The following is a 12,679-nucleotide window of genomic DNA, read 5'->3' on the forward strand; positions in this document are numbered from 1 at the left end:
GATGAAATATTTGAGTGGAGGTATAGGTCTAGGTAAAACATAATAAAGGTTAATTTTTCCCTTGAGTATGTGGGAAGGCATTGCAGAAGATATAAGATTTAAGCTTGCTTCTCAGAGATGTATTGGAGAGTGAGTGCTATAGATCCTTTTGGATTAAATCATTGATTGCCAGAGCTGAAGATTCCTAGGCAAGTAATTGTCATTTTAAAAGAAGCCTTTTGGAAATAAAATTTTACTTGGAACTCAAATATATAAAACTGATGATAAAAATAGAGCCCCTCTGATTGATTTGATTGAAGGGACTAAAACAGGTTACCCGCTTGTCTTCATCCCTAAATTCAATCACACCAGTAAATTCCCTGGCTGTACCCCACCATCCCCAAATATGCCTAATTAGCCATTTCTCATGGTCTCCACTGCTACACTGTCCAAGCCACCATTATATCTTGCCTGGACTCCTGAAGTGAATTCCAAACTCGTCTTGTCTTCCTGCTTCCATTCTTAGCCCTGACAGCATTCCATTTTTGACTCCACATAGCAGCTAGGATTATTACTATTTTTAAAATAAAACCTATACGACTTTAAACTCCTTCTTAAAATCACATCAATACAAAGCCCTTAATATGGCCCCAAAGACTCTTCATACCTAGTGCTCCATTCTCTTTCCTTTGATCCCTAGACTTCTGTCTAACAGGCCTTTTCTGTGTTCGTTGAAGAAGCTAAATTCACGCTTCCCTTACAGCTTTTGCAGGTGCTGTGTTTTCTACTTGGAATTCCTTCTTCACATAGCTAGGTCTTTTTCATTATGTGGGTCTCAGTTCAAGTTTTACCTCCTCAGAAACACTTGCCGTGAATACAGTATGTGAAGTATCTCTAACTTACTACTTTTTAGCCCTTTCCCACATTTTATTTTCCTTCCAGAATTTATCACCGTCAAAATTTGTATTAATACATTTTGTCTGCAATCATGAGAATGTAAGCTCCAGGACAGCAGGGTTTTTTTGCCTGTCCACTGCACTTAAAACGTTCCTGGAATGTGTTGTAGGTGGTTTATTAATATTTCTTAAGTAACTTCTTAAGTAATTTCTTAAGTAACCAGATACTCTTTTGTCTATTAGAGACAAAGAGAGTTAGTTTACAGTGCTAATACTGATACGAATGATTTGTATACAAACAAAAAACTTCAAGCAGCTAAAACTAAAATGGTACTTGGTAGACTTACGTGGATGGTAAACAAACTGAAAAATCACATGTTATTTCTGACTCTAAGAAGCAAAATTGGGCCTGAGGAAAGTTAGTCTTAATTGAGTTAAGCACAGTTTTTGTTTTTTTTTTGTTTTAGATAGAGTCTCTCTCTGTCACCAGGCTGGAGTGCAGTGGCACAATCTCGGCTCACTGCAACCTCCACCTCCTAGGTTCAAGCAATTCTCCTGCCTCAACCTCCCGAGTAGCTGGGACTACAGGTGCACACCACCAGGCCCAGCTAAGTTTTGTATTTTTAGTAGAGATGGGGTTTCACCATATTGGCCAGGATGGTCTTGATCTCTTGACCTTGTGATCCGCCTGCCTCGGCCTCCCAAAGTGCTGGGATTACAGTGGTGAGCCACAGTGCCCGGCCAAGCTCAGTTATTAATTGTATTAACTTAATAGAGTTAAACTTAACCACTTGTGTTTAAGAAGTAAGATTAACTGCAGCCCCAGGAGAGTAGTCAACTTTGGTGAAGACTGGCTGGGGAAGTGAGTATCTCTCAACGTAATCTACAATAACTAACTGTGTGCCTTTTCTTTCTTTCAGTTGTCTGGGTTCGTGTCTAAGCTTGTTCCAGGTATCCAGAATGCCCACAAGAATTCAATTGGATCTGGAAGAGGAAAGAAACTGATGGTGTTAACCGAACCCATTTTGATTGAGACCTACACAGGGCTGATGTCATTCATTGGAAACCGCAACAAACTTGGCTATTCCCTCGCCCGTGGGAGTATTGGTTTTTGAGAGTCTTTTTGGTACCATAAGTATATCATCCATAGATATGTCACTTTGAAAATTCTATTTTCACCCACCCTATTTTTGGACTGAAACAATTAATTACTTTTAAATAATACTTCATGATTTTAAATATTTAGTATTTCAGGAAATTTAAAAGCTTGATTGGACTGATAGATACATACTTCAGACCTCATACAAGAATAACCAAATTTCCTTAAAACTAGAACATAAATGTTGCTGAGACTATCAAATATTGTTATCAAATGAGTGCCTGATCATTGCACAGGAAAGAAGACTCTTTAGGTCTTGTTACTTCAGCTTTCTAAGTATAAGCATCTTTTTTTAAGGTCTTGGTCTTCAGTCCTCTTATCCTGATTTATTCTCTCATTGGGGTCTCACTGTCTCTAGATTTTTAGCTACCACTTTATAAGGAAGTCTTCCAAATTTATATTCCCATTCCCAGTATTTATTCCAAGATTCAGTTTTGCATTTCTGTCTGCTAATCATCTACATATCAGTGTTCCAATGACCTCTTACATTGAGCATCATCAAAATCCTGGATTTCTCTGTAGCATTTATGTGGTCTCAGTTATCTATACCTGAATTCTGTCAGTTTTGATTTCTCTAAATTCCTTACCAATTAATTATATCCTATATACTATCACATCTATATGTGGCTTAGCATTTTATTCCAGTGCCGAGATGTCAAACTGGAAGCTCATTCTTTTTTCAAAATTGCTCATATATTTCTCCTTACCATTCTTACATCTGTATTATTAGATCAGGTTTTTAATTCTACTCATCCGATTACTAACACAGTCTGTTAAATGGAATCCTTACTCCAAGGCTGTTTCAATCGATCCTGCACTTGGTTTCTAGCTCATTTACTTTTGCCATCTTCTGTTCAAATATATTTTTAATAGCAGATCCTTTTCTTCTTGTGAAATCTTTTGCAGAAGCAGAATATACAAAGCAGATAAAAGTAGGATCACTGCGGTTGGAATGAGGATGAGAATGGCACAGGCATCTTTCTTTGTAGGCCTCAGAGGTGCTGTATGTGGAATGCCCATGGATTGCAGAGGGTTTTGAAGACCTTGTTTTCAAAAACACTGTCCTTACCCACTCTATTCTCATTGCTCTTTTCCCTCTTATTTCCTCTTTGTTTCTTCCTGACTTAGGTCTAATAACAACCCAGGAAATTATCTCATATTTTTGCATCTCTCAAGTTTCTTTTTGTTATTTTAGAATCTTATTTTATTTATGTTTATTTAGAATAAAAAACTTTGAATGTTGACTACATACACATTACCACAAAAGCTATTTTGCCTTTCCCAAGACTCACATTGGACACATTTTGGTTGATACTTAGGTTGAAAATTCCAGCTAACTATTTTTGGGGGGGCTTTTGTGAAGTTTAATGTCTTTTCTTTGAAAAGCTTGCATCCTCAATTTTGAAGATTTGTCCTCTGATATAATTATAAATCTCAGTTTGATGCAGGCATTTAAATTCCAAACCTTGAATAACCCTCATTTTATTTTGTCTTTGTTTACTTCCATTAATATTTTTTCTTTCCCTCTCTTCTGCCTTTATAGCACCCACTTTTTCTTCCCCCCATGATTGCAAATATTGTTATAGTCCCCAAGGCAGGGAACTTCTATTCAGACTCTAAAAGGAAATGTCGAAATCCATAACTGTCCTGTCAACAGTAGTGGAATGAAAAGTCGTTGTATTGTTTTGGCACTCGTTCTGAAGCAGGCATAATTGGCAAATTATTATAATACTGCTGCCCGAAAATCCCCATTTGCCTCAAGATAGTGGCATTTATTGGCAAAAGCCTCTGAAATGTCCAACACATTCTTTTGAGTTACCATTTAAGGATCAGCCTGACAATCGACTTCTCTCTGCACATTTGTTCCCTTTGTAACCTAAGCCAGACTGTTCCCAAATGACCTTCTAAAGGACACAGTGCACCATCATCAATGGAAACAATTCAAAAAGGATGACAGGAGGGAGATGGTTCTTAGTTTTGAGAGCCAGTCTGTAACAATAGGATAAGCATTCAATGGGAGTAAAGCTGTTTTGCATAAAGAGTGAATTCAGAGATGACATGAGAGTCTGTGAATTCCCTTCATGTTTCATAAAAACTATCATAGATAGGATATCCCACGAATTGATAAATGGGATCTAGAAAGCAGTATTATGACCAGAGGGTGAGAAGATTTAGGAATTTGGATGGCAGTTCAAGATAAGAGAGAACCTCTTACAGCTGTAAATTTTCAATGGTGGAATGGGTTCTTTAAACAGTGAGTCCACCATCACTTGACATGTTCAAGGAAAGACTAGATGTCATGAGAGAAATTGTTCTATGGTATCATTTGGAGAAATGGTTGACATAATCTCTTAAGATCAGTGACCCTATGATTTTCCAAAAAAATCGTTGCTAGTAATTAGTGAATTAGACCCATTTTTTTCTTAGGGAAGAATTGGATCAGTCATGGGAGACCCTGGAAAATTTCCTTCACTTTCCTAAGGTTTAATTTCTTCATCTGCAAAATGGAGACAATTATATTATCTTTGCTGATTTCATCTTGTGAGGATTCAATGAAATGAGGTGACATTCTTGTATTAAATGGAAAGCTTTGAGTATTTGCAGAGAGAGTGATGAGACGTTTGCAGCAGAAGGTGGGGAAACATCCAAGGGAACTAAATTTCCTCCAGAAATGGTCTCTTCACTACCGTGGACCTGCTGACTATGGTTTTCTCACTTTGCACTTGGTGTTCTTACTTGGACTTGTCCTTAAGTTCAACAGGGAGCCACAAACCAGGGGACCTCTACGTACACTTGGAATTTCTATCAGATTATCATCTGAACTTACCAGTACAGTTTTGCAAATGGCATCATGAGTTTGATTGGTAATAAGAATAGACACAAGATACAATTAGGTACAGAACAAAGCATTTCAGAACCAAAATGTCATGGTTGGAGGTCTTCATTATTTGATTTTTATCTCATTTAGCGATTTCCACTTGAAAAGTCTCCGATAAGCTTTGTTTCAGAAACTGCTTGAACACCTCCATTGACAAATGCCTCACAGTCTCCTGATACATCGCAGGCAGTTCTGAAGGTGAAAGGGTTCAGAGCAGATGATTTTTTTTAACACAACAGGAGGAGTTTTCAATGATTACCAGGACTCACTCCTCACTGAGTGCTCAGTGGTCAGTTGGGCCTTTTTGGAGACCTAACCTTTGGTTGTAGGTAATCTAAGGCAGAAATGACAAGCTCATTTATAAGTTGGCTACTTTTGAATCATTTGCCTTGAGGTCTATTTTTTTACTGATCCTTTGTTGAAACATTCTTAGGAAGCCAATTTATAGAGTTCTGGTGATAAGAAGGCAGAAAAACCATGTAAATTTAGCGCTTTTATTTCATAGAACATGAAACAAAGACCAAGAAACTGGAAAGAAATTTCTCAAAAAGTAGATGGTGAATTATTGGAAATACTGAGATTAGACGAAATTTTCCAATTTCTTTTCCTAGCCCACTGCTCTTTGCAATATATTATCTGTATTCCCTGGGAAAGACACACCATCTGAATGGACGTATCATAGTTGTTGAGATAGGTTTGAAGTGAGAAAACAATAAGGCGCAGTTGTTTCGGAGGAATTTCCAGAAATTGCCTTCATTTTCTTAAAGGCTAAGGACTCTCTCTCATTTCCTATCTGATAAAAAAGCCCAAACAAAGCTGCGGAAGCTAGCAGAGCCAGCAGATATTTTGTAAGGCAGCTTTACCTCTGCTGGCACTTTGTAGGGCAGGAGAGGGGAGGGCAAAAGTATTAAATTTAGGCTTAAAAGCTCCTCAGAAATTCTTTACACACAAGAGACCAAGTTGGAGAAAAGAAGATGACTTGTGCCAAGGGGAAGAAAGAGAGAGACTAATGCCTGTGGTTTTCAAAGGTTAACAACAACATTAAAAAGCCAAGGTATTTGCACAGGGATGAATGCTCATTGGCTTTTGGCCAACAATTATACAAGGGCTTGTGCCCACATCCTGTAGCTGTGGTTTGGGGACGCTGCTCATGAGTGACTTCTTATGCTTAGTGGCAGGAAACTTTAGTCACTGATGTGTAAATTCACCTTTGGTCTGCACCTCCCACAACGTGCTCCGAAAGCAGTTAGGGGACTAGGCCTCTTGATTTCCTTGTAGATACCAGTTCCCCAGAGGCTAAGGAAAAACTGTTGAGGCCTTGGAGTTACAGAGAGTCGATGGATACTTGTCTTATTCTACCTGATGTGACAACTGCTTGGGATAATTCTGTATCCACAAAAAGGAATTATGATATCTTCTGCTAGCCCAAGACAAAAAAAAAAATGAGCCATATTTCATTGCAGGCCTGCAGCCAATTGAAATATGAGGAATGAAATCAGAACACTGCTTCTCAACCTAGGTATTATATCTCATGTGCTGTTTTACACTCAATTTTTAAAAGTTCTTAGTAACCATCTCAGTCCCCTTTTCAGTGAAGCCAAATGGAATTTGCAAGCCCAGTTTAATTAACTGCTGTGTTTCTAAGGTAGATATGACAGATCGTGATATATGAAGGATGTGTAGAGATCAAGTTTTATGAAGCATCAACTTGTCTCTCGTACCCTGCCCACAATGCTTACCCCATACATCTCAGAAATTCCTTTTCCTTTCTTTTATATTCCCTGCTCACTCTTCATGGACTCTAAGATTCGAAAGGACCTTATAGATCAGGTAGTTTAGCCTCCTTTGGTTGAGGTTGCAGGAATGCCTTCAACCAAAACAGGCACAGCAGATGGAAAATCAGCTTCTACATTCCGGGAGCACAGAACTTTTTGTTTCTAAAGCAGTTCATTCCTCTACTGAGCAACTGCAAGGAGAAGGTTTTACTGAACATTGCACCCAAAACTTTCTCCTTGGAAATGTATAGATTTGGTGCTGGATCTTCCTTTGAAGGTATCCCACATAAATCAGTTTCCTAGTTCACATGCTAACACTTCAGATAAAGGCAGGTGCTCCTCCAAAGGTAATGATAGTGGTTTTATTTTTGTATTTAGAGATAAAACTCCAGTTACCACAATCATTTAAAAATATGATGCATTATCCAGAGTCCTTATGAAGCTTGTCTCTTGCTTGTGGGCTATTCTGTTTGGTTAACACTTCTTTCAAAATATTATATTCAACACGTGGCTTGGCAGTTCATATATGGACTAATCAGTGCAAATTAGAATGGAATTTCTCTTTATTTGTGACTCTACTGTTATTAATAAAATCCAAGTTTTCTCTATCATGCTATTTGTTCACATGAAATGTATGAATAACTTCATACTATATTATATAACTGTTTTCCTGATTGGGTAAACTCATTGAAGGCACAAATGAGACCACTTTACTGTGTTCTTTTCTAACTTCTTAATTTACCTGTTAATTTATTTTCTGAATTATTTATTTAACACTTTACCCTGTAGATTTTGCCTAAGTCACTGTTAAACTTACTCTTCTCTAGCATCTGGCAAACAACATTGTTTTTAAATGAGTTTTTTTCTGTCTTTGGTTTAGAGGACAAGGTGGGCATGGTTTTTTTGATGGACAGCAGAGCCAAAGCAGTAAACAGAATGGCTTGATCCAGAGAATTCTTTGGAATTAGTTAGTTGATCACAGTGTTCCTAGAACAAAAATAGAAGGACAGCCTATTTAAGTCTTATTTAACCTGTAGAAACAGAAGTGATTTGAAGACTGACTTGAATCAGCACCAGACTCTCCAGGATATTGCCATCCTGATTAAATTCAAGGATCCCAATTTAATGGTAGGAGTTTCCACTGCCATGCTTGGCCACAGAGAATAGCCACCATTGAACTATTCAAGAATGGTTGGATTTCCTTCATAAATGTATTTCTGGCCTTGGGGTTGGAAGCCTCTTTGAAACTTCTTATGAGCCATAGAGGCTAGGTGAAAAGATTTTACATAATAAAACCACTTTAGCATCCCAATCTCTCCAAAGTTAGATGCCTTCCTCTGGCATTTCCTCAGTTCATTAATGTATACTTTCTTTAGGTCAATAGTTTAGTTAACAAAGCAAACTATTAGAGCCACTCTTAGTGTCCCAAATACATTGAATCAAGAATCCTGGCCTGGTCCACTCTAATCAATATCATGTTCCAACATTATGCTTCTGATCTAATACCCTTGGCATCAGTGCCCATATGTGTTCTCCAGTTCTCTGTTGATAATGTTACTATTATTTTGGGATTTATTTTACTGAGTCACACTTGTTCACTTACTTTTTAGGAGTCAGAGTTGTTTATAAGTTTAGAAACAATGCAGAATGAGAATAAACTGTCATACATTTAATCTGATGCTGACTTCAACTACAGCTATTGATCCGGATGCAGTTCTGTTGCTTGAGCCCAGCAGTACATTCCTTGGCACCTGGTATGCACGTATTGATCTGGAATTTCTTTTTTTCTTGTCTTTTCTAACCTATCATTAAGATTATGAGAAGCAGTTTGCTTTCAGCTGGTAGAGACAGCAATATACTCAGGGTTATTATATCAACCTCCTAACCTTATGTCATATTCTAGTCAACAGGGATCTTGATCACCTCTCTTCCATAAAGCATCATGCTGGTCCATTTCATTGCTGATATCATGTTGATTAAAGCAGGAAAGCAGGAAGTAGAAACTGTTGTAACACTTGTATAAGACGTATGCATGGAAATGTATTGCCTCAAATTCTTTTCTTTGTCACCAAAAAGTCACATTAGTAACTTTTGTAGAGGATCAGTGGTCTGGGGCATGTGAATATATATATCCTAAGGTAAATGGTAAACTGCTGCCCTACATGACTAACTTTCTTAGTTAACCCCTCAATACTTAAGGGGGTTCTTTAGATGTGAAGGTAACATATAGCTCATTTGGATCTGCTACTTGAATATATTGACCAAGTAGTCCAAAAGGCTGCCAGTTTTGAGTAGGGCATAGAATAGGAGAATAATCTGAAACAGGTCCAGGCTACCATGTAATCTGCCTTGCCTCTTGGGCTGTATGCCCCAGCACATCCAAAGGCACTCAAAGTGTCTGTGGCAGAAATAGATGCTGCATGAAACCTTTGTTCAGTCCCTCTTGGTGAATCGCTGGGTAGTCCTCAGAATTTTAAGCACAGACATGCCATCCTCCCAGACATATATACATATATATATATATATAAAACAGCCGTTGGCTTGTGACTGGGCTCCATTAGAAACGTAACACTCTTTGGGAGGTCTAGGCAGGGGGATCACCTGAGGTCAGGAGTTCGAGACCAGCCTGGGCAACATGGCCAAACCCCGTCTCTACTAAAAATACAAAAATTAGGTGGGCATGGTCATGGGCATCTGTAATCCCAGCTGCTAGGAAGGCTGAGACAGGAGAATCACTTGAATCTGAAAGGCAGAGGTTGTGGTGAACCTTTACTGCACCATTGTACCCCAATCTGGTGACAGAGCAAGGCTCTGAAGAAAGAAAAAGAAAGAAAGAAAGAAACTTAACACTTGACCATAGGTTATCAAGTTTCCATGCAGCCTAAACGTGTACTAGATGTTGTCTGACCCATCAAACCATAAAGTTGGGCTTGCACAATGGCATTATATTATATTAGGGATGACATATACAAGATAAGGCTCGAGTAGGTCCTGAAGGTGCAAACAAGTTGCATGAGCAAGTGTCCCAGAAGACCATGGCATCTATTCCTGCTACATTTTCTTCTCACTCTTTTTTTTCCCTTTATTTCTTCAAAAACAAATGGGTATAATAGGTGCAGAATGTGTAAGTTTGTCACATAGGTATACGTGTGCCATGGTGGTTTGCTGCATCTATTGACCTGTCCTGTAAGTTCCCTTCCTTCACCCCTCACCCCCCAACATTCCATGATGTGTGTAGTTCCCCTCTTTGTGTCCATATGTTTTCAATGTTCAACTCCCTCTTATGAGTGAGAACATGTGGGGTTTGTTTTTCTCTTCCTGTATTAGTTTGCTCAGGATGATGGCTTCTAGCTTCATCCATGTTCCTACAAAGGACATAATCTCATTCCATTTTATGGCTGCGTAGTATTCCATGGTGTATATGTACCATATTTTCTTTATCCAGGCTATCATTGGTGGGCATTTGGGTTGGTTATATGTCTTTGCTATTGTAAATAGTGCTGCAATAAACATATACGTGAATGTTTTGAGTTATTGTTAAGCTGATTCTTCTCCCCATCTAACCCACACCTATGATTTCCTGGGAAACTCCTTGTAACCAATAGATTGAAGAAAGAAGAATTGAACCCGATTTACAGATACTTCTGCCATATCACTTGAAAATGAACAACTACAGTATGTACTCTATGGTGGTCGCAGAAGACGAGGTTAGGGAAGTTTCTCTTACTGGGTCAAATAAATTGACTACCATTTCCATGTCCTGCCTCAGGACTGCTTTCCATTTTATAAGTGAAGAAACAGAGTTCTGAAATAATAATATAGCCCAGTTACTGTCATATATACCCAAGAAAGCCACCCTAGCTTGCTGGTGGCAGAAACATGATGCTTCTTCCATTTTGCCTATTTCAGACTGGACCCAGTTTCACCTAACAAAAACATTTTCACTATTTTAAACACAAAATTTTAAAAATATGGAATAAAGTACTTACAATATCATTCGAAAAGCTGGAGACGCAAGCTCTAGGGCTGGGATTCCAGAAATGATTCCAGGACAACACAGCAAATTTGGCTTACCAATATATTGGCTTTCTCTGCCATATGCAGAAAGCTAGGCAACCAGGAAGCTGCTGTTCTTCTTTATTTATTTATTTAGATGGTATCTTGCTTTGTTGCCCAGGCTGGAGTGCAGTGGCATGATCTCAGCTCACTGCAACCTCCGCCTCCTGGGGTCAAGCGATTTTCCTCTCAGCCTCCCTAGTAGCTGGGGTTAAATGCATGTCACCATGCCCAACTAATTTTTGTATTTTTTATAGAGATGAGGTTTCACCAGGCTGGTCTCAAACTCCTGATCTCAGGTGATCCTCTTGCTTTGGCCTCCTAAAATGCTAGAATTTCAGGTGCGAGCCACTGAGCTCAGTTGGAAGCTGCTATTCTAACAGCATTACCTTAGCTACAATCTAATGCACTGCTGTCTTCAGAGCCACATTGTGTCTGCTAGATTTGCCCCAGCAAAATGGATGTGACACATTCCACCCCCTTCCTTCTTATTTATCCTAAAGCAGAACCTGGGGAGGGGATGGCATTTCTACCTTTTAATAATAATTGCAAAAAATGATTGAGTGTTTAATGTGTCCCAGACTGCATACTAAGATCTTTACATTAATTATATCAATGAATCTTCAGATAACTTTCTCAAGAATATAATATTAATGTCACCACTTCAATTTTGAGATGGGGAAAGTGAAGTAGAAAGAGGCTAAGAAACTTGGTCAAGGTTATGTACTCCTTGGGAGAAGATCTGGGTTAAATTAGAGCTTACTTTACCTCTGGAACCTACCTAGAAAGGAATTTGAAAGTTCTAATATTTCTGACCTCTGCAGTACAGAAGACCTGCTAGAACAAGGTTGGAACGGATTGAACTGGTCATCCCACTAGATTCACAAGCTGGCATATTAAAGATAATTATTAAACTCTTTCTCTTCTGATTGATTGTGAGCCCCTTGAAGGCATCTCAGTTTGTTCTCTAGAACAGCACTGTGCTTATATTGGCCAATCAATAAATGAGTCTTATGATGTGGATGCCATAGATGTTTTGATTTCAACCCATTCCAGTAGCACATGCTTAAACTACTGTGAAACCACTGTCTTTTTGTGGTCTGGCTTTACAGAGTAGCAGCCCAGGTTAGGACTTCTCCTTAACTTTAGAAAGATATAGTATTTTGTTTTCAACCAAATGCCTTCTTTTATGCCTCAAATACTTTGTTGTGGTTACGTCAAAAGCACATAGCAACAGTCAGAATGTGCATAGCTAAAGAAAGTGTGGAATGACATTTTACTAGGGAGGAAAAACATGTAGACAATGAGCTGAGTGATGTACAGAGTGCCTGGCATAAGTTTGTCAGTTTCAGAATGGAGCTCCATTAGCAGAAGCACAGGCCACACCTAAAGTAAGCAGAATATGATGACCTGATAGGTTCTCTAGCCAGAATAGTAGGAAGATCAGGAAGAAGTAATAAGCTGAGGCTCTTCTGGCCTGCTATCACCTGTGAGAAGGGTGAACTGCAATCAGTAGAGATCAGGCATCTGACTTTAGGGCCTTCTAAGATGATGAATCTACAATAGAATTAGGAAACGTAAAAAGAAAAGAAAAAGTTACTTTCATGGGAAATATAATGTATTCAGATTTGGATAAGTTGAGTTTGAAGGGCTAGGGAATATCAAATGAAAACATTCCTAATTACCAGGTCCATGTGAAGGCATGTTGCTCAGGAGATCAGGTCTTTGCCTAGAGATAAAGGTCAGGGATTCATCCAAGAATGGGTGGTGGTTCAAACTGTAAGAGTGGATGAGATTGCTCAGTGTGAAGGTGTAACTATAACTATCCAGAAATTTTCTGCAATAATAGAAAATTCTATAATTTGTTAATTCTATACTATCTGACGCAGTAGCCACTAGCCATGAAATAAGACAGGTGAATATTAGGAAACAAAAT

General features: G+C 38.6%; 1 protein-coding gene across 1 annotated transcript in view; it reads left to right on the forward strand.

Moving 5' to 3' along the window:
• Positions 1–10,259, forward strand: part of TPRG1 (tumor protein p63 regulated 1) — a 149,473-nt gene extending 139,214 nt beyond the window's left edge. The window contains exon 6 of the mRNA XM_017964770.4: positions 1,796–10,259. Within this exon, the coding sequence (XP_017820259.3) occupies positions 1,796–1,990 (195 nt within the window). The 3' untranslated portion in view covers positions 1,991–10,259. The remainder of the gene's footprint in view (positions 1–1,795) is intronic.
• Positions 10,260–12,679: the final 2,420 nt, after the last annotated feature.

Source organism: Callithrix jacchus, chromosome 15, assembly GCF_049354715.1.
Source record: "Callithrix jacchus isolate 240 chromosome 15, calJac240_pri, whole genome shotgun sequence".
Taxonomy (NCBI): Eukaryota; Metazoa; Chordata; class Mammalia; order Primates; family Cebidae; genus Callithrix; species Callithrix jacchus.